Here is a 26,621-nt window from a genome sequence, read left to right on the forward strand (position 1 = left end):
TCCAATTTCTACTTGTACACAAGTAATCTCTTTGGGACTGAGAAATCCCTCTGAATTTTAGCTTTTTGGAACAACCTTTTAATTCAATTCAGAACAAAGATATCGAGATGAGGTAAGCCATTTCTTCTTCCTTCTCCTTAAAAATACATATTAAAAATATTAATCTTACACAAGAAAGAGAGGAGAGGTGCATGCAGGAGGATGCATAAGCTGTCTAAGAATCATAAAATTTTCCTGCTTGCCACACACATTAGGTAGATGCTGCAGCAGTGCTTATTCTCAAATTTGTACTGAAATCTTTCAGGATATTTTTAATCAATCTCCATTACTTGTTGCTATCACTGCTGCATTGCTGGGTAAAGCCCTCAGCTTTTATTAGAAGTTAAAATATTTTTACACTTGTTACTCGCACCACTGCGAAGAAAAGTTAACTCAACCAGAACTCCCAGAAGCTACCAAAGCCCAAGACAAATAAAACCAGAGAGAATTAAGTCTTGTGAATTACACCAACCATATCACTTTGCCTCAGGTTTTGATGATGCCTGGAGCAGACTATGCCAAGCTGGCAATTTTGTCAATTATGTTTCATTTCATACATTGGGGCTGTCATAGAATGAATTGTTATCATAGATGTCCCTGGGGACATTGAGCTCAGGCAGCCTCACACTACATGCTAAAAAGCTTTCTCAGACAGAGCTTGTCAGGAAAAAAAATCTTCCACACAGAGCCCTGCCCTACCTGCAGCTGAGCCAGAAGGAGGAAAGAAGAGCCCCCAGACACATTCACATTCTGCACAGAGGATGCTGCACAAGAGCAGCCCCGGGCCCCCCTTGCAACGGATGCTGACCCTAATGCAAACCAGCTGACAACAGCAGTACATTAAAAACAACCAAACTAGGAAATCGACATGTGAAATAGCAGAACTGTGTCAAGGACAGAAACATGCATCAAAAAACTAGAAGAAATATGTACTTCCCCAACTCCTTGTGTTCTTTTCACCTTATAAAATCACTCTGGCAGAAGCAAGACCCCCTGCTATACCAGTCTCTTATTCTTAGATGGTGCCTAGAAAGGAGAACTAAGCACAAAGATGGGGGTTTTAAAGTCCCCAAATCTTTCCTAGGCTTTTGCATGGCTTTGAATCTGTTCCTGTCATCTGATCCTAACTGCTGTCACCTGCCAGAAATTTCCTGCCTTGCTCTTGCTTGTTTTGCCATCACTGGATGCTGCCATGGCAGAGAGGAAGCCTTGCCAGTGCAAAAATACTGAAGAAGATTTGAAAGGCACCTATCTGGTCTCTAAACAAATTGTCAGAAGTGAGGAAGCAAGAATATTTGTTTCTATCAGCTGCTTCATTAGCGCAGGTTGAGGTGGTAATTAAACACTATTATGATAATGATGGACTTAACTGGGGGCTGCTCGATGGCCTGGAAATACCATGCCCATCAGGGAAGACACAGAATTATATTGCCACTTCACACTGTTTGCTGTCACCTCTGTACCTGAACCATACTAACAAAATGAGTGAGTCAAACCCATTTCAATGCAGCCAAGCAAGCTGGCCTAAGTCACTCTCATAGAATTGGGAATGAGCAGAGGACATTTTGTGGACATAAACTGGATTTATGCCTCCGGTTACTTGTTCTATCCTTCAGCTGAACCATGTTAATGAACTAACTGGGAGCTCCTAGTTTGCTTCAGCACAAAGTCAGCTATTGCTGCACAAATCAGATGAGCCCCTGAAGTGGACTGGGAGCATTGTCAGAGTGTGTGAATGTGGCTCAGCTCCAGGGGAGAAGCAGATGCAAGCTGGGGTGTGGTACCAAGCAGATGGAAAACGGTGTTTCCCTAAACAGTCCCACTAGATCTGCAGCAGCACATCTGCTGCACCCCAGTGTGTGCCTGCTTCCTTTTTCCACTCACTGCAAAAAGATTTGGACTGAATCCCCTCTTCCACTGAACCTTCAGTTGATGTTCAGACCCATGGAGAGGTGACATAAGATATGACCTTTCCTGTGTATTTGCTTGCCACATCACACTGGCTGTGAAATAAGAAAGACTCCATGGAGTGTTGGATTTCAGATCCTATTTGGTGCTCATGCTTTCTTTGCAATGTTTCTGCATCCAAATTGTATCCCTTAGCTAGGCTGAAGGGAATGTATCTTTCTTCTTGTATATGGGAAAACAAAGCAGATGGTCTCAGTCTGAGGGACAGATGTCCAAATCAGAAAACTGTCACCGCACTTGACACCTTCCCAGTCATACTGGCCAAAATCCTCCAGAAAAGAAAAAACACACCTTGCCATTTTGCATACATTTACATTCATTTGCATGCATTCAGGCACCTACTGAGCAGAATGCTCAGCCTTCCCATTTCTTAACTTGCACTCAACCTCAGAAAGACTGGTGTGAAGATTACTTGTTAAAAGAGCTGACTGCCTGGTGACTTTGGTATGCAAGCTATTAATAAAAAGGACCCTTCTGTGCCAGTGTCCTATTCTCTTCCTGCCTTTTGTCACAGGGATGAGTCTAGGCACAGAACAGCAACTCATAACGGCACTGCCCCTACCCAGAAATTCTGTAAAGGCAAATGAAAACCCTTTTCTGCTAAATTTTCTAGGACATGAGCAAATCATTTGACACTGTCCCACATGACATCATCCTTGTTGCTAAACTGGATAGACACAAATTTGACAGAGGCACCACTCAGTGGATAAGGGATTGACTGAATAGTTGCACTGAAAGAGCTGTGGTCAACAGCTCAATGTTCAAGTGGAAAGCAGTGGAAGTGGCATTCCTAAAGCATCAAGACCAGTACTACTTTCCATCTCTGTCAGTGACAGGGACAGTGGGATTGAGTGCACCCTCAGCAAGTTTGCTGCCAAGCTGTGTGGTGGAGTCAGCATGCTGGAGGGAAGGGATGGTATCCAGAGGGACCTGGACAGGCTGGAGAGGGGGCCTGTGTGAACCACATGAAATTCAACCAGGACAAGTGCAAGGTCCTGCATCTGGGTCAGGGCAATCCCAAGCACAAATACAGGCTGGGGAAGAATGGATTGAGAGCAGCCCCAAAAGAATGTCTGGGAGTTGTTAATGAGAAGCTCAGCATGGCCTGGAAATGTTAATTTACAGCCCAGAAAGTCAAATGTATCCTGGGCTGCATAAAAAGTAGTGTGGCAGTCAGGTCAAAGAAGTGATTCTGCCCCCCTATGCCACCCTCATGAGACCCCACCTGTAGTAGTCCCATTCAGCTCTGTTTGTAAAGAAGGACATGGACCTGTTGTGGCAAGTCCAGAGAAAGCCACAGAGATGCTCAGAGGGCTGGAGCACCTCTCCTATGAAGACAGGTGGAGAGAGCTGGAGTTGTTCAGCCTGGAGAAGAGAAGGCTCCAGGGAGACCTTAGAGCAGCCTTCCAGTGCCTAAAGGGGGTTCTGCAAGAGAGCTGGAGAGAGACTTACAAGGGCATTTGGTGACAGGACAAGGGGGAATGGCTTTAAACTGACAGAGGATGGGTTTAACTTAGATATTAGGAAGAAATTCTTCACTGGTGGTGAGGTACTGGAACAGGCTGCCCAGAGAAGCTATGGATGTCCATCTCTTCAGGTGTTCAAGGCCAGGTTGGAGGGGCTTTGAGCAACCTGCTCTGTTGGAAGATGTCTCTTCCTATGACAGGGGAACTGAAACTAGATGATCTATAAGGTCCCTTCCTACCCAAATAATTCTAGGATTCTGTGATTCTATGAAAAGACTGGTGATGGTCAGAGTACAAAAAATACATAATCCCATCCTGTTTTCCTTTTTTTTTTTCCTGGCAGGGAGTTTTCTCTTCCAACCTCAAACAACCACAGAAGGCTCTACGTCTTTATTTTTCATAAGTGAGGCAGCAATAATTCACTGGGATTGTGGTGGCTGGAATGCCTTAGGGATCTGGATGTGGGCAATCTGAATTAGGGGAGAAGTCAATGAACCACAGGAGAATACTGAAGCGCCTTAGTGCGAGGCCTGTTTCCCAACATGCAGGCATATTAATGTCTGAGTTCATAGGAAATTATCCCACATGGAGCCTTGCATCTAGTAGGAGGGGGAAAAAAAGCCAGATAAAAACAAACCAAACCAAAACACAGCAGATTGCTCAATGCCGTCTGTAAACCAGTTAAAAGGGGAGGAAAAAGAGATCTCTTAGTGCAGTCTGCTTGGCCAAAGCTGAGCCCTGCTCATGGGGCAGTGTCTGCAGGGGCAGGAAGAGCATGCTGCCTCCCCATCCTGAATGAGGAAGGTCCAGCTGTGGGCTGGGGCGTGATACCTGCTCCCATCAAGGCCCCTGTGAAACACTCAGGTGGCAATTACTGCTGAGAGCGCAGCAGTTATGAAGACTCTAGGAAATGCTGTGTGTGTTTTCCAGTGCTAGTTATGATTGCTTGGTGAGGCAGGAGGAGAAGGAAAAGCAACCACTCTCATAGAAATTTTTTTGTTTCCTTCATTTTAGGGTCATTTTGTATTGGTTCTTCTCTTCTTCTCAGCCCTGATGATGCGATGATGTTGTGCCAGGGAGGAGGGGCTGTCTGAAGGTGAATGGCAGCAAATAAAGAAGCAGAGAGGGAAGACAGGCTGCTTAGCACTTCCTGTTTGTCACCCAAGGCCTTTGCCCTATTGTCTCCATCCCTGCCAGAGCTTCAGAGTGACTCAGGGTTTGTCCAACCTGCCATGCACTGCTGTGATGAATTTCAGCTGCTGGGAGCAGCATAAAGGTGGCAGAGCCTTTTCCCACAAAAAAAAGTTAACAGCCAGAGAGATTTTCAGCCCCAAGGACCTTTGCCTATGAATCCTGTCAGCTTCCTTACCACCTCCATAGCTTATCAACAAATCAAGTAGGTTTTTCTTTCACAGGCCATTACATTTCCCACTTCTTTCTTTGGCACAAGGCAAAAACAGTCACAGAGGCATCCCAGGCTGAGCTGGAGACATGGCTGCACACACAGCTACAAGTGAGGAAATGCCACTTGTTTTCATTCTCTACTCGACACATGACAGTCTGTTACACAAAATCAGCAGCAAAACTCCCCCCCACTTTTGCAAAAGAATAACCCAACCCAAAACTTATGTAACTCTGCAACTAATCTTTGGTAATCTTGAGCAAGGCATTTAAATCCAGGGACTAAGCCTATTCTTCTCATCCCCCTCAACCCCCAGCCTATCTGTAAAGTAAAAAGGGAAACAAATAGAAGCAAAGTTCACAGCCTTGTGATTTTTCCTTTTGACCAGAGCAAAGTGGCATCGTGTCCCAAGGCTGCTCTGAAGTTAACCCTCCTGCCTTGCCTTATCCCATGCACTGAGCACCTTAAGAGAAAAGCTGCTTTCAGAGCAGCTGTCAGTTGCTCTTGGCTGAAGCATGGAAATCTCTACTCTCGCCACGTACCACTGCCTTGCTTTTGTCTGGTACTTTTTTGTTGCCTACTCCATCACACACGTGAAAACAGAGGAGCGGCCATCTGAAGTGTTCCTTTATGGTGGGCAGTGGAAATATTTGACAGTCCTCAATCTGGTAAGCAAATCCTGTTGTACAGTGATACCAATATGTCTGTTTGTTTGTCTGCCATCTGCGCCTCAAGACATATGCAGCTGGTGTATTTGCTGCTGTTAAACTGCTTCCTTTGGTGGTTTTTGCCCCAAAGGAAACTAAGGAGGGATCTGTGCTTGTACTGTGAAATGTATTCACAGGTTTCATGCAGAAAGAATATTGACTGGTGAGATGCCTGGTTTTCAGAAAGTACTTCAAAGCTAGCTGCCTCCTTGCAAAAGAGGCATTGTCAGTGAGGAGAAAAACAGAAAAGTGGGGGTATGTCCTGCCAGGACACATACAAGTTTGGTGCCTGTTTTCTAAACTTTGATTCAAAACATTTCAACACTGCTTGGAGTTTTACTTCAATTTTTAAAATAGGCTTTTATGTCCTTTAAATTACAGGAAAAGTGAAACAAAGCAAAGCACCGTGCTAATTTAGCCATTCAGAGTACCTGCTTCGTTTGACAATCAGTTGAGAACACAAGGGAAAGAAATTCCAGCCTGTAGAGAGAGCTGCTTGTGATGTTATTACATGAGTTTCAGCAGTGCTTTTAACTGGTTGCACATTTCCTAAAAGCACACAGAAAAAGAGAGACTGTAATGTGTTCTGGTTCTTCTAATGTGCTGTCATTTCACAGGATAGAAATTCAAAGTGAAAGTACATGAGATCCCCAGGGGAGAAGGCTTGTTCAGAGTCCAAGGTGTTCATCAGCAGCTTGGGGAAGTAGTGCTGGTGGGGTGGAAAGACCAGGCTTGTGGAGAGGTTTCCTATGAGGGAAAAATTTCAGGCACACTTGCTAATTTGAAGGATGACCACAGGGACCTACATAGCCTTTCATCCATTCTGTGTTACCATCAGAGTTAAATTCCAGTGGGAGGTCTGGTCTGGGGCATGTTTGTCTCTACTTTTAGCCTTCAGAAGGAGACATCCTATGTTGGAGTTCAGTGGAAGCCTAAAGGCTCCCCAGCTCCAAGTGGGGCTTTTGGAGACCTTCAGGGAGGTGGGGAATTTGGTTTTCCTCTATCCTCAACCATTCTCTGACTCTGTGAAACATTTGCAACCAAGAAGCAGTGAATGGCAAGTGAAGTGACTACAACAACCCAGGGATTCTGGTAGCCCCAGCCCTCTCCTCAGTGGCCAAGCCAGCTTTGGGAGGATGAGGACACATATATATCACTGCAGTTGGGTGGCATCACTGCTAATTGTGATGGTGCCTTTTTATCAGTATTGCCATTTTGGGGGAATAGCTGACCCCACTAAAATACCACCCATACTTTCAGGCAAAACAGCATCTCCACTCCCATCCCCTGACACCATTATAATGAGATTTACCACCCAGCTCTAAAGCATGAGATCAAAAGGACAAAGCAAGTAACCAATCTCCCAGTATTCTGGGATGAAGAAATACTCACTGAAATTGTCATCCAGATTCCCTTAGTGACCAGCAGTGGACGATAAGGGAAAGGCTGCACAAGGCAAGAGCATGTACAAGCATGAACTGAAGTTTCCATAGTTTTACTGTCCCACTAGCATAGCCAGCCAAAAAATAAATCGAGGCTAAGGTAGCGAATATCTATTCAAAGCCTTCCTTTCATCTATCTAAAGGAAAAACATGCCTGTTCATACTTCTGATACTTTCCCTTTCCTCTGTGCCATGAGGCAAGTGTGCCTTGTGTGAAAGAGCAGTTCATTTTGTTGGTGTAAACCTGCTTCCTTGACAGCTGAGCTGGATGCCTCATTATTTCTGCGTTGTAATTTAATCATCCATCCCTGTTCACGTTTTCTTTGCCACAAATTAGAATAGCATTAGATTATCCTCTTAGTTACTGTTTTCTGCAGGCTGGAAGTCCAAACTGTTTTCATTTCTCTTCACAAAGGGTTGCTTCTCATTAAAGCATCCATGTCACCCTTTGCAGCAGTTTTTCAAGTTTCAGGAGGGAGTAGGTGGAGCAGGCCACAGAGGTCAAGTTATGAGCATATATGGGCTTATACAGTGGCCTAAAGGTGTTTCCTTGTTTGTAGTTTAATTCTGCTTGGCTGCTCCTAACTCTCTATTTGACTTTTTTGATCACTGGTAGGCAAGTAGACAGCAAGTTGAGAGAGCAATCCACACTGAGACTAATATTTATTTACTGGATAGTGACAGCTAATATAGAACTCACTGTTGAAAAATATATAATTGAAGCTGCTTTTTAATTTTTATCAACTGATTTTTGCCTACTATTTGATCACTCAGGCACTAAGTATCCTGAGATTCTTTGGCAATTTTACAGTCAGGTCACTTTGACAGGGAAAAAGCCCACATCAGAGTCACGAAAGTGTACCATCTCAGTATTTGCTCCCTTTGCCAGCTCACTTACAGATGTGCTGAACAGCTCAGGTTTTATTAGATCTCCATGAGAGAGGGCTCTTGCTCCACTTCCCCAGTCTCCCCAGACTCCCAAATTTTAACCACTCATTGATTTGATCCCAATGCTGAAATGGAGATGCCAGCCAAAAGAGAAATGGTTTGGGCTGAAGATATTGCCTATCTCATGCAGAAAATGTGGCAATGGGAAAGGGTGTGCAAAATTACTCCTTCATGAATGGTAGTCCTTCTTCTTCAGAGATTTATTTATTTCAAGAAAGGATTGCCAAAAAATGAAGAGGCATTAGGGAAAGAAATGGTGTAACCCTCCTTCTCCTGCTGAACAGGGTAGCATTTTTTGGTAAAGCAGCAGCAAAAAGGTGGCAAAATGTTCTTGAGCTGCTGTATAAGAGAGGAAATGGGTGAGAAGACAACATGTCCCACATGCTGTGGTGCTCTCTGTGGGGCTCCACTGGACTTAAAGGACTCATCCCATGGTCTGGCATTAAGCCACTCCCTGTTGTTGCTGAGGATCATGGAGGAACAAGAGGTGCCTGTCAATCACACTTGTCCATTGGGTGCACATGCAACACACTGAATTTTGGTCAGTCTGGACACAGCCCTGGAAAACACCTGGGGATGTTGGGAGTTATGGTTGTGGGGAAGAAGAGCTGGCAAAAGCTTCACACTGGGCTGTTCTGGTTCAGTGGGTCTGCTGTGCTGGGCAGGCCTGGGCAGTGCCTTGGAGGCTTCCCCAGAGCCAGGAACACAGAGACTGCCTTTGTCCAGCTCTTCTGCCTGTGTCCTGCCAGACTGGGATTGCCTGCCTTCTGGCACTGGCTGTCAGAATCACTTGGAAATTTTCCCTCCAAAATTTCTCTTATTTCTTTGGAATAGCACTTAAAAATTTCTTTCTGTGGAAAGCTGCTCTGGCTGCCTCACTGTAATCTGAAATATAAATACTGGGAAAACTAACATTTTCTGAGGATGGAAATGCTGCTTGTCTCCCAGTTTTGCTGGAGAGACGCTGAAAGAATTCCTTCTAGATATGACCCTCTTTTAGCACCTCATTCAATTCCTTGCTAGTCATGTGGCTATCCCAAGAGAGCTACATCTCTGACATTGCTTCAGATCCATCTTCTTAATGATCATAGCAATCAAGATTTGGTAAGGAAATATTTTTGTAGGGGGAAAAAAGGATAAGTGTGCTTTGTATCAAAAAGGTTTATTGACCCATTATTGAAGAAGCAGAAATGACAGATAAAACCAATTTTGTATTAATTGACACAAAACAGTGCAAGCAGAATCATTCATTCCCTGAAATATCTGAGCTCATAAAAATCTGCTCACTGCTTACAATCCATTAGTAAATCACTGCATAATGAGCACACTGCACTTTTAAAAACTATTACTTGTATTCCTGCCCCACTTTATTCCTTATACTTTTGTCTTTCATAATGGAAATACTTTTCAATTGTCCTGAAAGCTGCTTTGTATTTATTTCAGAATAGGCCCAGTATTTAGTAAAGATATTTTCCAAGACACTATCATGTGAATGGATGTGTCTACACTAAATATTGACTTTTATGTCTAAAAACTTGCTCAGAATATTGGATTTATCCTTCCCTAAAGGGCAGAGCTTGGAGCCCGATTTATTTGTACTAGTTGGAGATTTCAATATACACATATGGCAAGATCTTATACACAAAAGTAAATCATGTCAGGTTAGTTAAACAGAAACACCCTTTTGATCACTGCACCAGATAAAAATTGAGCTTTGTCTTTGTCACTGTGAGTCTCAGTTTGGAAAATTGATCTGGCCAAATTAAATGTTTCTACAGCACCCAGCACCATGGAACTCTGCAGGGTCTAGAGGAGAAAGCAGCCTCTCTCCAACAGGGATAATCATATCCATATTCTCCTCTTTGGGTTAATCATTAGCTTTCTGAATGCTTCCAGTCTTCCTTCTGTTCGTGTGGGAACACTTTAGGGAATCCTTTCTATTTACAGCCAGTGGATTTATATTCCATGAGTGCCTGCAATGGATTTGTGAGTGCCAGCACTGCTGCTTGGGAAATTCACAGGACATCTGGAATAATTTGATGTTTTCACTTTTTTTTTTTATGTCAACATTTTCCCTTTAATGGAGGGCTACATGATTTGGATGCACCTTTCCAGTGGGTTTGGAGCTTGGATTTTAATCTACTGGGGGTGTACAATGCCAGACTGTGCAGTATTAGGGATGATCCTAGCTAAGTTTAGTTTTCTGGTTTGAAAATTACTTGTATAACCTTCCATTGCTCTTGGAAATACAGGGTGATCACTAAATTGTCTGCAACACCTTTGAAACTATGGTGATAAACAAGAGTAGAGTTACAGCAGCACAAATCCGAGCTCCTGAGGCTGAGTTCAAACTTCTTCAGGAGTTGTTCTTCCCCATGTTTAGCTGGAGAAATGGGTCAGGTTACACATTCAGATAAGAATTTTCCATACAGAAGATAACATTGTCCTCCCCTGTGTATAACAGAATATTTACCAGGCTGAGAATGTGGCTGTTTTGGGACTGTTTCTTTTCAGTAATGTTTATTTTAGTTAATTTTGAAGCGGGGAAAGAAGCAGCCTATCCCTGTCCCATGATTAATGTAAGGCTGACCATGAACAAGATAATAATAGCCCCATCCTCTGGGAACCAGGCTTCTCCCTAATTGCTTTATTGGCAATTAGTCACCATGTGTCACTGGACTGTCACCACCCTCACATTAATTTTTCATGCCTTTTACAGAAAGTTACTGCTGACTCTACAGCGTGTAACAAGAGCTTCTGGTTATTACCAGGCTTTTCTTAGCTCTTCGAGGACTCGGTATTGGTGTCCTGGTGAGACCAAGGGCTGGGACAGATTTGGGCTGAACCTGTGTTTGTGTCTAAGTACACTGCACCCCAGCATGGACTTTACTGAACCAGACCCATGACTTGGAGGGCTGAATCACTACTGACTGAAAAAGTGCCTGCTAATTGTGATAATGGGGAGGGGAAAATCACACTCAAAATAGCTGCTTTGGGTGCCTCAGAACTGAACAAAAACCTCTGTGGGTTCTGATGAAGCTGCTTGGTTTCGTTTTTAATGTCTGTTTACCCTAGGCCTCAGAACTGAACAGAAACCTCTGTGGGTTCTGATGAAGCTGCTTGGGTTTGGTTTTTTTTTTTTTTTATGTAAAGATATGTCTCTTCATCCTAGGCCTTGATAGGAAACATGTGGCTTTGCAGCTGAGCTGGGTGATGCACAGCCTCTGATACCTGGTCCTGTGTGACCCTGGGCCAGTACCAGCCCGTGTCAGCACCTCCCTACCTCTGCTGCCGTGGGTCTGCACAGGGAGAGGGGCAATCCAACAGTGGTACTTACTGTCCTGGCTCTCTGGGCTGTGGAAAGGATAGGGAAGGAAGACTGTATCTTTTCCCTGTGCTGGGAAGAAACAGGGGATGTTGGGGGATGGTTGGGGATAAGTGCAAACTATAGTAATTTTGTTGCCCGGGAAGACTCAGTCTCTGGAAACTAAAGCTTGCAGAAGCCCTTGTTTGACAACAGTCATGGTGAAATCATAGTCTCCTCCTCCCCTCATATATTTTGATAATAAAGGAATATCTGATGGAAAAACGTTGCACTAATTCTGTCCCCTCCCAAGCATCACCCTTTTCAGCTTCTTCAGAAACTGATGAAATAACCAGCCACAACTTCAGAGACTTTGCTCTAAATAAATATCTGAGTCAGAGTAAGATCATGGCAAAAGAGATCTCATCCTGAAAGCTGTAACCCTCTTTTCATTTAAGCATCACTAGCTGATCCAGTGTTTGCAGTAAGATGCATTTCCCACATTACATTGCTCTGGGACAACCTAGCCTTAAAAAGAAGTGGCCACCCCATGAGTTAAGTGAACTGAACTGATTTGGTGCTAAATGCAAGACAGTGGGAGAAGTATTTTTCTGCAAGGTTCTATTCTGCCTTTGTGTGTCTGACAAATCTGGTTCATCTTGATCTGCTGTGTAGTATTTGGAGAGAAAATGAAGCAATTAGAAAAGCAATATTGGTTTAAACCACAGTAATATGACAATTTTACACACTATTTGGAGAACTCTGTTTTGTCGCTGTGCATGTATCTATTTCTTTACCAAATCCTCCTAGCGTCCTCCCCAAAAAATCCCACCCTCACTACCTAGAAATGATTTTTAGTAAAACTTCTTTTTTAGTTGGTGACTCTGGATCTTTGCTTCTAAGCACTTGAAATCCTTTCTTGAATCCCTTTGAGTTCAGCAAAAGAGGTTCTGTTTTTTTTTAACTTCTGCACCTAATTCTCACCTTAGATGATTTTGAGCTACTTGACACTGAGACCAATTGCAGTGTGAGTCCCTAGAAAGAAGAACCTGTGTAGGCTAAATAGTGGAAAAGCTCTCTAGAAATTGCTTTACAGGAAAAATGTCCTGGCATAATTTGTTCTCTCCGGCTCAGATATATCCAGTGGTCAACCATTTACATAGGAAGTGTGATGGAGCTGGCTTTCAACATGTCCCTTCACTTCACTCATCTGAATCATGTCACACATCTCTGTTTAATCTATTAACTGGGATACTGTAGAAGTTATCTCCTGACCAACTTTATTTAATCAGTTTGGGTTAGTAAAAGAGATTTAGGCAACAGCTATTTCCCTCACACAGGCTTGCAGCTCATGAACAAAACAGCTCCCTGAAGAGCACAAACGGATTTCATTGAGGAACATGCTAATAAAAGCTGGATGAGTTTCCCTCATTAGGTGTAATTACTTTAGGTTTTGCAGGCTGTCTTCTATGGGGTGTCCTTCCTGGCTGATGTGTTGAGACTAATTAAGAAACTGCGATGTGCTAAGTGCATAATTTCCAGCAGAGACCTTCTTTTCAGTGTCCTGGCTTTCCCAGTGTCCACAGTAAGTACCCTTTGTCTCTGTATGTGAAAATAACGTTTGCATAAATGATTAGGGGTGTATAGTACCAAAAGTATGTGTATGAAATAGATAAGAACTAAAGGCTTTCTTTTACCATTGAATTTGGAATGTATTTGGACCATTTAGAAGAAGAAACAATGCTGAGCCTGTCATGGTTGAGAGCAAAGCCTCTTGCACAAACCTGAGGGTTGCTGTCCTCAAGTGGACACAGATTGACCCCAAAGGGTGAATGAGGTGTAACCTCTCTGTTAATCTCATGGTCCAAATAGCTGTGGATTTATCAACTTAGGGCTTTTCTCTAAAGGGCAGCACAGGTCAGGAGGACACAAGAGGGTACCTAAGAGGCAGAAAAACCTCACATCTCCTTCTTTGATGCCAGAGTAACTTTAAATAAGCACTGGAGAGAAACAGATTCATGGAAAAAATAATTATAGTCACAGCCTACATCAGATTCATCATGGATCACCTACTCCCTCACAGACAATGCTGTTTATCAAAATGCCGTGGGTTGGACAGGAACTGATGGGTTATTTATACATGTAGGTACTCTCTGTGAGAGTGATGCCTGCAGCCACCACTGAATCTCAGAGGGCTGAGAAACACTGCTTAAACATGGTCCACAAGCAGCTCAGCTAGCTGGCTCCATAAAAAAGCCCTGCCAGGGATGGAGTCAGAGTGTTCATTATGCTGCTCTCATATCCTGCTAGGCATCCTCACCATGCCTGCAGGACTGTGGCATAGTCTCAGCATCTCGCATCCCTGATTTCTAGCCCCAAGCACAAAGTCTGCTCAAATACAAAGCCGGGCCAAAAGTGCAAATCAGCTCCCAGGTATCAGTAACTGATACCAGGGACCATTTCCTTCAGTTAGGTTGTCTCATTATAATTCCTGATCTACTGGGGGGAAAATGGATGCCCACAGTGTGCAGCTTTCACCTGCAGTTTAGGAATTAGACCTAGGAGATGTGAAGGTAAAGGGTAAGTTTATGTGAACTGCCTTATCAAGATCTGTTTTTACTTTCTTACTGAGCAAAACAAAGGTTTAACAGACAGTCCCTTGAGGAGAACTACTTGACCATCAAAAGTTCCCATCTGCAAAGGGAAAGGGAAAGAGGAAAAAAACAGCAGCTAATCTCAGATTCCACAGAAAATGTCAGTGTTGGCAGTTTATAAAGCAGGGTTTTTTTTCTCTCAGTATCAACATAGAACACTGCATCTCTGAGTAAATGTGCCATAACGTGAGTTTATCTGGCAGTGTCATAATTTTTCATGTAAAAAAAGCATGGAGATATTTTGCCTTCTCAGAAATGAAAGCACTAACCAAATCCTATCAGTTATGTTTGTCTTCCATTTGTAAATTTCTTTCATTTTGCATTTTGGTTCCAGTTTGTGTGTATATCCTTTTGGACACTGTATACCTACAACCGAGAGCTGGTTTACCCCAAAAGCCTTGATGGAGTCATCCCGCTCTGGTTAAATCATGCTATGGTGAGTAAGAAACACCTCAGCCTCTTGCAGAGAAAAGGGAGACTTTGCAACGTGTGCCCCACCACTGCATTGTACCATTTTCCAGAAGGGCTTCACAGCTTTTCCGTTCTCACCTCCTGCTTATCAGAATCTGATGTTGAGCTGTACGCAGCAATCAGATGCATGTGCTTGAAGCTGCCTCAAGAAGCCTTTTAGCACACAAGGAGCGTCAGTTCATCGGTGCTTGTCAAACCTCTAAAGTCAATGAAATGATGTGTAGTCATAAGGAAAGAAAATCTCACTTATTGTAGCTCAAAAAAGAAATTGTGTCTGCTAACAGAAGTCTCTGAAATACAAAATGGCTGTGAATGTAACAAAGCAGCCCTTAATTTTTAAAAAAGGTGAAATAACAAAAGAGAATCTGACAGCTCTACAGCCAATAAGCTAATGTGTGCACAGTTTTGAATAGCTGGATTGCAATGATTGTTTACAGATTTTCTATAAATACTTTCCAGATTTCTCCTTCATTTGCTCTGGCCATTTTTATGATGTGTTGAATAATCACATATTTCTCATCAGTCAAGTGAAAGGAGGCTGACAGTAACATGGAAAACTGTGGGTGGATTGCAAGGTCAGGGAGGCCTCGTGGGACGAATGGGAAGTGGGAGAGAAGGGAGAGGTTCAGCTCTAGGCTGAATCAGAGAAGCCAAAAAGTATGAAATAATCACATAGAAGACTCATTTCTCTCCAGACTTAATTTCTTAAGAACAGTGCCTTGCCATCCACTGCAGTGGATTTACCCAGTGACTGTTGAAGGTAAATCTGGGAGGGTTTGGGGTGTCTGGCTGAGGACAGCTCAAGGTTTGAGCAGCCCCTTGATTTAGACAGGTGCATTCAGAGTCGTGTGACTGGAATCCAAACACACAGAGGCATGTCCGCATTGCTGATATCCGAGTGGTGAACCACAGCCATCATGCACTTTTAACCTCATCACCTGCTCTCTGTCCACCAATTCATTTCCACCAGGACCTTTCTGTGGCTGTCCAAACCTCTGCACAGGTGCAAAAGGGTTCTGCTCTTTCTGAAAACCATCATCCACCAAAATGAAAGATTCTTCATGTCCTCAGCATCATGCTGGTTTCAGGTCCAGGATTTAGTATGGGGAACTGGTTTAAAATCCTCACAGTGGTGGAGGTGCTGAGCAAGGGGGGAGGGGGTAGTAGCACAAAGTGAAGCTCAGAGAAGATAGGCTTTGCTGCTTGTTTTAATCCTGGCTCACAGCTGAGAATTTGCCCTTTCCATTTCCACATTTGTTCATGACATCGGAAGGTTTAGAGGTTTTAGGGCATACATTTTTATTTCATGTGCAAGAAGTCTTTGCAGGAGCCCCTCAAATATATCAGCTATAACATCTTCTTACCTTACCTACATCTACATTTCATAACAGAGTCATTTTGACTACAATAAAAAGCTTTTCTGTATCAGAAGTGTCAAAAACAGATGTTAAAAAAGGAAAAACAATTCTTCCTGAAAATTATTTTGAAGAGAGAGAAACTTCACATAAAGCAAACCTCTATCACAACCTGATATTTTATTTCCGAAGCTCTTAATACACTGCAGACACCTTGTGCTTGACAGTTCCTGGGTAGGAAATTTTCCTTCCAGTCACTATCAAGCATAAAACATCTGCCACCAGACTGATCCCTGCTATTGACAATCGTTGTGTTTTAGAACACCTTCCAGCAGGTGCCTTCAGGCTTAGCTGAGGCAATTTCTTCTTCCAACACAAAATTTCTGCTGGAGACACTAAGGAGATCCAGGGACACTTTAAGGGACAATCTCCAAGTTCTGATTGCCAAGCAGACACTTTTTCTTTGGGTTCCTTTCCTTGCATATTGCTGTTACATTATGGCTCTGAGAGTACAGGCATTTCATGGCAGATTGAAGCAGCATGTAGCTGGCTTTGGAGGAGAAAAACATGGGTGTATCAGTAGTAACCATCAGTGCCATATCATTTGCAGTGGGAGTACTTTTTTTTAAAATCTCAGTCTATTTTAATGTTGTACATAGGGAAAGCATATGTTGTTATGTAACTGGAGAGTGAGCCTAAAAAATAACCATGCAAACTTACTTCAGGAATATTGAGCTCCTTGGCTTTGTAGTGATGCTGCAGCACCTTCCTTGCAGAAATGAATAACAATTTTTTTCCTCACATGAACTGCTTTTACAGTGGGAAAGGGTTGTTGTTGCCCACCTGCTAGCCCAGAGTTGCAGAGTGAGCACTGTAATTTAGCCATGTTTTTGCACTCTGAACAGAAACATTTTGTTTTGCAATGTAGAAAGGAATTTTGCTCATAGTTGAAGGAGACCAAATATTCCAGACTATCTAGGTTTCTCTCTTTGCTTTTCTACTGAGTTTAACCCAAAAGTTGGGCCTCAGTTTCCACTTCTGTTTGCCTGGGATAATTATGTTTTACCATCTTTAAACCTTGACCTTCAGGGATGAAAAAAATCCACTCTACTTATGTCTCAAGCACAATTATTTTATTTGAACAAGATTTTTGAAGTGGAAGATGGCTGAGACAAAAGATATGCTGGCCAATTCATCAAGTGAATTTGTTTATTTCTTTCCCAGTCATCCTTTTCAAGCAACATCTGGATACTCTCCAGAAGGAGACTAACTGCTGGAGACAGCTTGGATTAAACCATGTGCATGTATTATTCAACTTAATGGCAGTATTGGGGAACACTACATTTTGAAAGGTCTGACAGAATTGAATGCTAAATAAAGTGGGCCACTGGTGGGTCAGAAGAGATAACTGAAAAACATTTTTGATCTATAACAAAAGATACATATAAATGTGGAGCAGATGTGTTCACAAAAATAGAAATGGTACAATTGTGTTTTGTAAAAGAAGATTTATATTTTCAGTCTGTTGGCACAGTTTTCTTTATTTTCAGACTGCAGCTAAGTTGAGTTTGGCCACCTCTTTTTCTAATTTACCCTGTAGCTGTGTTACCCTTTCACCTTTACAAAAACCAGCAATTTAGTTCCACGGGCACTCTACTGACACATGGTTATGAATTGTGCATGTTCAGAAGATATTGTAAGCTATAAAGCTGAGAATAGACAAGGAAGGAAGGTAAATGGAGGCTCAGAAGAAACATCTCTTACCTGGCAGACTTTCAGCAAGATGACAACAGATTCCCCATTGCCTGAGCTTCTGAAGCTCCTTTGCACTTCGCCCTGTTGTGGCTAAGCTGTACCTGAAAATAAAAAATGAAAATGTAAGGGAGTGAGAGAACAAGCAAGGTACATACAAGTAATTTTCCTTCACTGAAGCAGGCCACCGATGCCTTGACAGTAGGAGTACCAGCAGGACTCACTATGTCCCCTCTCATCTTGGATCTTCTTGGTATATACAAGCTGCTTGTGATTGCCTACCTAGCTCTAACTCACCTTCCCCAGTGCGGACACATCTACATCAACAGAAATGGTATTTTGGATCAGTGTGATTTATATCCATCTGGAAAAAATGTAAGTTATGTGAACATAAGTTACTCTTACCCTCATGTGAGGGTATCTGTGTGAAGGATTACATCTTACTACAGCTATTTCAGGAAGCTGCTGCATCACTAACCAAAAAAGGGGGTGCAAATTCAGTTCGTAGGGCAGAACCCTCTTGTCCAGGCCACTCTAACTTGACTCCTACTCCAAGTGTGTACACAAGAACAACCTCAGGTTCATCTTTGGCCATCTTAAACGATTCTCTTTGCAAGCATTATTTAATGCTTAATAATTCTTGCATATTTACACAAGGGAGAAACATTTCCATTTGTTTGCATTTCACAGTATCTCAATTTTAAGCTGTCTGGCAACTATGGACATTCACAGGCTGCCAATTACATTCAGCTTTTGGCAAAAGAAGAAGAATGCATGTGTGAGGAATATGGCACACAAAATTAATCACCGCACACATTTAAGAGCAAAGATGCTTAGCTTTTCCCAGCACTACACAGATTTTTTTGAAGTTTCCATTTTTGTTGACATAAGCCCATTTCCTCAGGGAGAAAGTATGTGTTTCACAGACAAATGTTATGGCAGGGAATCCTCCTGGGCTGCTGCTACCCCAGCGTGCACAGGTGCAGTCTCCGTAACCCTCCCTGCACAGGAACAGCTGGAGAAAAATATTCCACAGCAAAGGATGTGTCACTTCAGTCTCATGTCAGCCTCCAGCTGCAGTGCAACATCAGTTTCTTAGACTACATATCTAATGTCAGGGAGAAAGGCAATTAAAATTCTGGCATTGACATTGAGACAAAACATTTGCTAGTAAGCAATAGGATATTCAGCCAGGGCCTTATTCCCAAAATTGCATGTGTGCAGGCAAGAAAATATCTCTGAAGCTCTTTTGCCTTTGATCATACAATTGGTCTAATGTTTCATCCATTTTTCACTATAATGTTCCCAAACTACCTACACATCTGAGAAAAAAAAAATTATGTTGCTTTACAGGTGAGAATGAATGGATCTGGAAAGGGCAGAAACAGGTAGTAGCTGATGGTTCAGAGAGGAATGCTGCTGGAATTAAATTGAACAATATCTTCCTCACTAATCTGCTGCACACCTGCTCAATAACAGGACTCCCCGTGCCTCCTGCTCTATCCATAAAATAAATCCATGGTTCCCTGAAAATGCACTGATGGTTGGAAACACAAAAGACATGTAGCGACCCTAAGAGAATTATATCTTCAACTAAACATGGCAAGGTGCTAGTTAAAGAAATAAAATGAACCATAAAGCTTAAGCCCCTTCCACCCTGAAAAATGAAGAGAGGTTAAGGGAAGAAGAAAAATGTATAGGGAAAGATTGCAAAAGAAAATTTTGAAGGAGGCATTTGAACACAGACAAAATAATAGCAAAATAAATCAAAAGAGGGAATTAGTTCCAAAATTAAGCCAAGAAAGTAGAGACCATACAGAGATTTGGAAAATTATGAGTATAAAAACTAAACAGAGGTTATGGTGACAGGAAGCCGTTTAGTTTTATTATGCTCAGATAACACAGGCTGTAATTGTTCATGAAAGCATCCAACTGAAGGAAATTTCCATAGACAAGGGGACATTTTCCAACAAAGAACTGAGTATCTGAGTAAACACCTCAAGGGACAACCAATGAACACTGGCTTATGAGCCTCATAAGGCAACACCAAAGTGGGTTTTTCCTTTTACTTTGCAGTAACATACCAATGGGGAAGAGAGAAGCACGAGTATTGGCCACGACTGCTTGTCAGCACACAGGCTCTGCAGGGAATTGGTCTGAAAGGAGAAACACAGGCAGTTTTTCAAAAGCACTTGATGGTCTCCAACTGTGCCCAGTGGAGTTTAGTTTGGCCAGTGGTAACTGTTTGTGAAAAGACCCTCCCTAAAGTCTCACATGTTAATGGAAAGCAGACATGAAGGGTATGTAAATGCAGACGAATTAGAAACAAACAGCTCTGGTCAAGCGAGGCATCATTTCCTTTGCTCCGGAGTCAAACAAGGTCACACCGAGTCAACTGCGACACACGCGTCAGGAGCACCAGTGATCTCAGCAGCTCTGGGGAGACTTTTCATGAGCTGCCTAGGCTGGAGCCTGCAGCTGAGCACAAACTCTACCCAACCCTGCCTTCTCAGCCCCAGGAAGCTTGCTCTTACTTGAATTTTCAACGGCAAAATGAGGATATAGCATTAAATAAATACACAAATTATTCAAAATACGGGAAGTAAAAATTCCATATGGTCTTAGCAAACACTGGAAATAATATTCAGAGAGGACTTAAATTCATGAACCTGAAGTGTATCCTGGGAAACATTCAACACAGGGTAGGAAACAAAAAGTAAAGAAGCAGGGGAATGTTCTTGTCTGCAGGAGAAAAGTTAACATGCCAATATTTGAGATAAAGTTCAGAATATGTTTAAGAAACATTCTTCCCCCTGTATTCATATGCCAGAGTTTGTACGAGCAACAAAAATAAATTTGTAATTTTATAACTAGTTCAGTTTCACCTGAGTTTTTCAGGAAAGAAGCAAAGAAACTAAAACCAAATGGAAAATCACAGTGACTGCCAAAAAGAGACACAAAGGATTTTAAAATGGAATGTTTGGAAGCAGAACTTAGGCTAAAAGTGTGATTAGTTAGCTAAATGTCTCTGATAATTTTGAAAGTCCCATCACTTTTATCTCTTCACTCTAGGAAGAAATTAAAAATATTCTGCTCTTGCAAAATTTGTAGGCTGAAAGCTTTCCTCAACAAACAGAGGTTGTTAGACAAATAAATACATTAATATTTCAAAGAACATAAAAAATAAGTACAAAGAGGTTCCTTGCCAAGAGTAGGGAAAAGCTCTCTGATTCAGTTTGGTTCATTGATAGCCTGATCAGTACACACAGCTATTGTTTTAGCCTGTTTTCCTTATCTTGGAGTGAAATAGGTGGGTTTTTTTCCCCTCCCTCTGTGATAATTATTTTTGACAGTTTCACTGTTTATATGTGAAACTGAGAAACTGTTAATTGAAATAAAAAATGAGTCACTGTTTCCAGCAAGTTTTGCCAATGTTTTGATCTGTGTCAATGTGAGCTTAATTATTAAGTTTTCTTTAAAGGAAGAGGCAAAACTGTGTATTTTAATTTGGCCCCATACAAATACTGTGCTCCTCAGACATACGTCAGTTTAAGAATATGAAACGCTGCTAAGTAGGATTGAAAATATATTTAATGACTATGCACCAGAGACCTACAGTTAAAAATAACGCAGATGAAAAAATACATCTTTTTTTCATCCTTCTTTTTTTTTTTTTTTTTTTTTTTAGAAAAGGATATGAGAAGCCTTTATAGCCTTTCAGCAGATCTGATTAACCATGATATATGCTCTATCACTAATGATGTTGCCAAAGTCAACGTCTCTGGGCTGTGAGAGGGAAATCATGTGGAAAGCCAATTGTGTGTTGTAGGCGAAGGGCAGGCTCTGCGCCCTGTAGCCATCCACACATTCCCCTGGTGTCTGCTCTACAAACACTCATCTGCTGTCACAAACTTCACAAACTTGCTTGGGTATTCCATAGGAATTCCTCTGTGATTTTACTGTTAATGCACAAATTCGGCTTGGCAGAAATAGGCTCTAGGATAGCAGAAGTGTGAGGAAAGATTTTCCCACATGTTTACGAGCCTGGGGTGTACATGAGAAGGAATTGGGGGGCAGAGGGATAAATGAAAATAAAAACGCCTTTATATCCACAAAGGAAAAATAATATTTTTTTTAATTGTCCTGGGGGTGCTTGAGGAAGCTGAGAACTGTTGTAGAAATCTGTTTCAAGAAGGCATTTTCACAGCAAATTTAAATGACTCTACAAAAACCCCCCACATCTAGTTAATATACTTGCAAAATATATTTTAAAAGATGCAATTATTTGAACAGAAACACAGCACACAGTCATGGGCCAGTGACATCACTGGACTTGGGAAGAGAGAAGCTTGCAGCTTTTCTATGCCACAACAAATTTCTTTCTTTGTTTTTGGGGTTTTTTTTTGCATTTGTTTTTCCAAATCAGTATAGCTCCAAGAACTTTAGGAAACTATTTGCAAAACAAGAGGCAGATAGTCCAACTCCTGAATGCTCTTGCTGTCCTTAGACATGGAAAAGCTCTTACAAGCAATGGAAAGATCATTGAATTAGGAATAGCAGAAACTTCAACCTACCCCTTCCACTAAACTCCTGGCTATTCCCAAAAGCAGGCAAATTTTCCAGTTTTGCCAGTAACTTTCAAGCTTCTATTGATTTATAAGCTCCCGAGTGTTTTCTCTAACTCCTACGTAAGTGGAGAAGCCTGGCAAAAATGAGTAGTAAAGTACATCAGCCTTTTGTAAACCCGCACAGACTACAAAGCAGATCTCCCAGCAATCTTTTGCAGTGCCGATGCACGGCGTGTTTGAGCAGCAGGCTGCCCCTCACCACCCCCAGCCTCTCCCTGTGACTGTGTCCTGCTGTCCACACGTTGTCTGTGTGCTGCTGGAGCATATGTGCTTCCCAGCAGGAAGCTGCATCTCTCTTGTGGAACACTGAGACACTCACCCCAGGTCAGGGACACGATGGACATGGAACACTCGCCCATCGCAGCCATCACTGCATCAATCTCTTAGGCCTTTGAAACTTCCCTTTGAAACTTCTCCTTTTCTTCTCCTCTCTAGATGCAACAACACATTCAGTGCATTCACAGTTTCTACGCCTGCCTTTAGGCTGCTTCACTGTTCATACTTTCTGGCTCTTTGTGCTGCTCTTTCCTGGGCATGCTCCAAAATACCTGTCAAAATGAGGTGCTCTAAATCAGCATGCCCGCCAAAGGCTTAGGCTAAAGCCTAAAAATGAGGACAAGGTGCAGGTTTTCCACCACTGCTGCCTTGCCATGGGCATTTTGGGATTTGTTCAAGGACAAACTATTGTTCAACTATGGAAAAGAAACTCTTATAACTGTTTTTCAAAGCAGCTTAACACATAGATTTCTGACTAAAAGAAGTTACAGGGATTACATATGAAAACTGTGTGCACTGAAGATATTTTTCTGGTTAAATGAATTCAGGAATCACTTGTACTGATACAAAACTTCTGCAATCAACCAAGCAGGTTGTAGAGCTGAAGAATATCTTTGTGAAACAGAACAGAAGAAAAGAACAGTGCCAATGACTGAAAAGGACTGGAACATAAAAGAAATATTTTCTATCTCTTTTCTCTGAAAAATTAATAACTGAGATGGAATGGTTATTTTGATAGAAGGATAGCCAGGTATGAATTGCAGCTCCTGGTTTTGGTAGGAGGGCTGAGGAAGGACACTCAGCTTCCAGGGAGTGGTTACTTGGAAGCAGCAGACAAAAGTGGACATCCATCTCTTAAACAAATAGCTAAATGCATGCATGCTGTTTATAGCTCACTGTGCATTTAAAGAAATTAAGGTGTATTTTTCACAAGCTCTAGCATAAATACAAGGCAATAAAACTTTGACACTATTATCATATCAGATACTGGCCACAGTTTCTGAAAAACATGTACATTAAAAATGTTAGAACCATTTATCTGGGACAAGAGAAATCTTCATACCATACACCCAGTAGGTTATGCCTTTAGGGAGAAAGACAAAAAAAATCCTGATTTTGACATTTTTTCTATTTAAAACTCTATCTTTCTCTGTTGCCCTCCTTCCATACCTCCCCCATCTACCTATGAAACTATTTACTTAATTACCGGAAATTAAGCAACTAATCAGCTACAGTTGTTACTATAGTTTTTCTCCTGATGCATTTCATTGACTAGTTTTGCTTTGCTGCTCCCCAACATTGTTTAAGCCATCTGTCCTCAGTATTGCAATACAAAGTTATTGTTTGCTTGCACAAGGAATACAAAATTTTCAGTGGGGAAATTTCACCCAGGCAAATTATTTTCTAAAATTGTTTCAAATCAGTCAAAAATTTGAGGCATTAGCATCCCATGAATCCCTTCATTGCCCATTTAACATCTGAGCCCAGAAGGCTTTCTGCTGTGCTCTCAGCATCCCCATGGTGAGGAGTATCCCTCTTGGAGGCAGCTCCTCACCACAAAACAGTCAGTGCCACCAAACTGTCTGCCCAGAGCTGAAAATCCTCCATGCTCAGACAGCATTAAAGTCCTTGAAGCTAAAACTGCAATTTAAACTCTTCAACATGAAAAAAAAAAAAAAAAAAAAAAGAAGAAAAACACATTTCTCCATTAATTTAATTCCTTTCTGATTCTGGGATAAACCTGCTTGAAGTTTCTTCATCACCTTCAATCACAGCTAACTGAAGTCTCCTGTATGTTTAAAGCCCCATTTTTCCATTTACAAAGGGAAGCACAACACACTGGGATTGCACTGGAGCAAGTAATAAATGATACTATATAAAGTACAATAATGACTAGAAGAGAACATGAAGGCAATTCAGCAATTGCTCAGTGAGTTCAAGGAGCACTCTTCTGACATCCTCAACTGCACATAATGATAGAGCTCAATATCTTTTGTACTGTAATAGGAATTATAAAACAATTCTTGCATTACAAAATGCAAGGAGAGCTCACCTATTATAAAGATAGACCACACTACAGGCAAGACTCATTTTTATATCTTATTAACAAGAAAATTTTTTTGCTTATTACTCTGGGGGTACTTCATTGTAAAAAATGAAGTATGCACATTTGTATATAATTATTCTCAGTATTGTTAAATAATTCCTTGCTTCTGAGCAGGTGCCTGAACTTTATGATCAGCAATGACTGAAGGCAAGGCACTGTGATCTGTCAGTGACAGAGTCTTTTTTTTCCTCAGCACACGGCTGTATTGCCATTTGCTCTCCTGGAAATCCTTGCCTTGCCGCATCGTTACCCAGCAAAGAAGAAGGGATTGATCCTACTGGGATTTGTCGCTTTTCTGTATATCAGTTGGTAAGAATTTAAGTATTTTTTCTCCAAGTAATCTACTTTTTAAAATGAAGCCAGATGCTGTACTTTTGACCAAAAGTTCCCACCCAGACACAAGGAGGACAGCAGTCTTTTCTGTGGAGAAATCATTTAAACTTCAGCTGAGACCCATGAAAACTATTTCCAAATGTAAACAAGGCAGGTTTCTTCAAACACAATATAGGTCCTGAGACCTTACACAGTGTCTCCTGCTCTTGTAAGGCCTCTTAAAGGAAAGTAACTAAAGTGCCATAAATTCAGGGATAATTTGAGTAATTTCTTCTGGGCTGGAGTTTTTACTTCTATTGGTACCATCAAATTTACCTCCACTCAGTGTCCTGCTAGCTGCAAAACCAGAAAATCCCAAAAGGTCTGGGGGTCACGGGAGCAGGAGAGGAGTAAAACTCAGTTCAGTGTTTGGCAGGGACACGTGCCAGGTTTTAGAAACTTGAGACAGAAAATGATACGCAGAGCCAGGTGCAAACTGGTGGGTAGCTAGGAGACATCTGCCCACCACCACCTCCCACTCCACCAGTGGACACTGCCCACATTTCCAGCAATGCACCCATCGATCCCCAGCCTGTTGGAGAATGATACTGAGAAAATAAACTATATCTAATCAGCACCTCTCACAGTTCATAGCCATCTGTCCACCTGCTGTGTGTGTGTCATGCACCTGTGGAGTGGGTTTACTCATTGTATCCTGGCTGCAGTGCTGGGATATGGAGGCACTGCCACCCCATGTAACTATGGGCAGCTGCCAAAACCTCAAAGCTCTCAGAGGATGCTTTGTATTGAGACCCAACTCAGGAAGGGGGCTGTATAATTTCAGGGTATTATATGACTTTCCAGAGCTGAGGAAACATCCTGGCTTTAGGGGGAACAATATAGAGCATGTGTATAACAACAAGAGGATACTGGTCAGCGAGGAAGGGACTTGTCCTCATGCAAAGACTTCCGAGAAGTCACTGGAACTATGAGGAAACCCATCCTTCCCATTCCTACTCACCAATTCTCACTCTCATCTAGAGACCATCTTCAGCCCAGTGAGTGAAAATCTGAAATAGAAAATAAACCGTTCAGATGAAACACTGGAGTGACTTGAAGCCCATCAGAGTGGCTGTGGAAACGGAGGACTTCACTGATACATTACATAAGCAAATTAGGAGCCATTTATTCTAATCCTGCCCAGAGCCTAATAGGATTACGACCATGGCTTCCTAAATTCCTTTTCTATGTTCTGATTCACCCCATTGCTTAATGCCAGCTTTGTTTTGCTTGTCTTATGACAACATTTGGGTTTTACTGTCTTTGAGACGAGACTGCTCTTACAGCCATGTGAGCCGTGCTTTCCCCTATAATCCCTATCAGCTGAGCAATTTCATCCCTCAGGAGACATGGCTCATATCAGGTCCTGAATCCACACCAAAGAATGAAGATCAACACAAGCATCAACACATTGGAGCCCTCCAAGTCTTTTCTATGAATTGGTGCTGCATCGTGTTGCCAGAGTCCTGAGAGGAAGGTGGTCCCTTAGAGTGCTTGTTCCCTAAGTGCCAGGGCCCTGATGAGAGGATAAAAGATATTAGGATGTTAATAGAGTTTTCAAATCAGCAAGGAACCTCCTGCCTGCTTTCTTTTTGCTTCTACTTCGTGGTTCCCTGCAAACCACAGACAACAGCTTTCAACCAATAGAAAAATTTTCTGGCCTGTGCACTGAAATCTCAACACATGTACATATTTTACTGTTGGTGCTACAACCTGGTGATTTAATAGCC

At 42.1% G+C, this 26,621-nt stretch overlaps 1 protein-coding gene and 1 long non-coding RNA gene across 2 annotated transcripts in view; one reads left to right on the forward strand and one right to left on the reverse strand.

Annotated features, from left to right (window-relative positions):
• LOC143694426 (uncharacterized) overlaps positions 1-26,621 on the reverse strand; it is a 92,294-nt gene that overhangs the window by 61,433 nt on the left and 4,240 nt on the right. Inside the window, exons 3-5 of the long non-coding RNA XR_013182908.1 lie at positions 25,853-25,901; positions 19,593-19,664; positions 17,521-17,612 (exon numbers count right to left, since the gene is read on the reverse strand). This is a non-coding gene — a long non-coding RNA (uncharacterized LOC143694426). The remainder of the gene's footprint in view (positions 1-17,520; positions 17,613-19,592; positions 19,665-25,852; positions 25,902-26,621) is intronic.
• The window catches only part of ADTRP (androgen dependent TFPI regulating protein), a 30,266-nt gene continuing 8,770 nt past the window's right edge, over positions 5,126-26,621 (forward strand). The window contains exons 1-4 of the mRNA XM_054648412.2: positions 5,126-5,543; positions 12,727-12,861; positions 14,265-14,366; positions 24,713-24,828. Coding sequence (XP_054504387.1) covers positions 5,391-5,543; positions 12,727-12,861; positions 14,265-14,366; positions 24,713-24,828 — 506 coding nt within the window. The 5' untranslated portion in view covers positions 5,126-5,390. The remainder of the gene's footprint in view (positions 5,544-12,726; positions 12,862-14,264; positions 14,367-24,712; positions 24,829-26,621) is intronic.

Source organism: Agelaius phoeniceus, chromosome 1 (assembly GCF_051311805.1).
Source record: "Agelaius phoeniceus isolate bAgePho1 chromosome 1, bAgePho1.hap1, whole genome shotgun sequence".
Taxonomy (NCBI): domain Eukaryota; kingdom Metazoa; phylum Chordata; class Aves; order Passeriformes; family Icteridae; genus Agelaius; species Agelaius phoeniceus.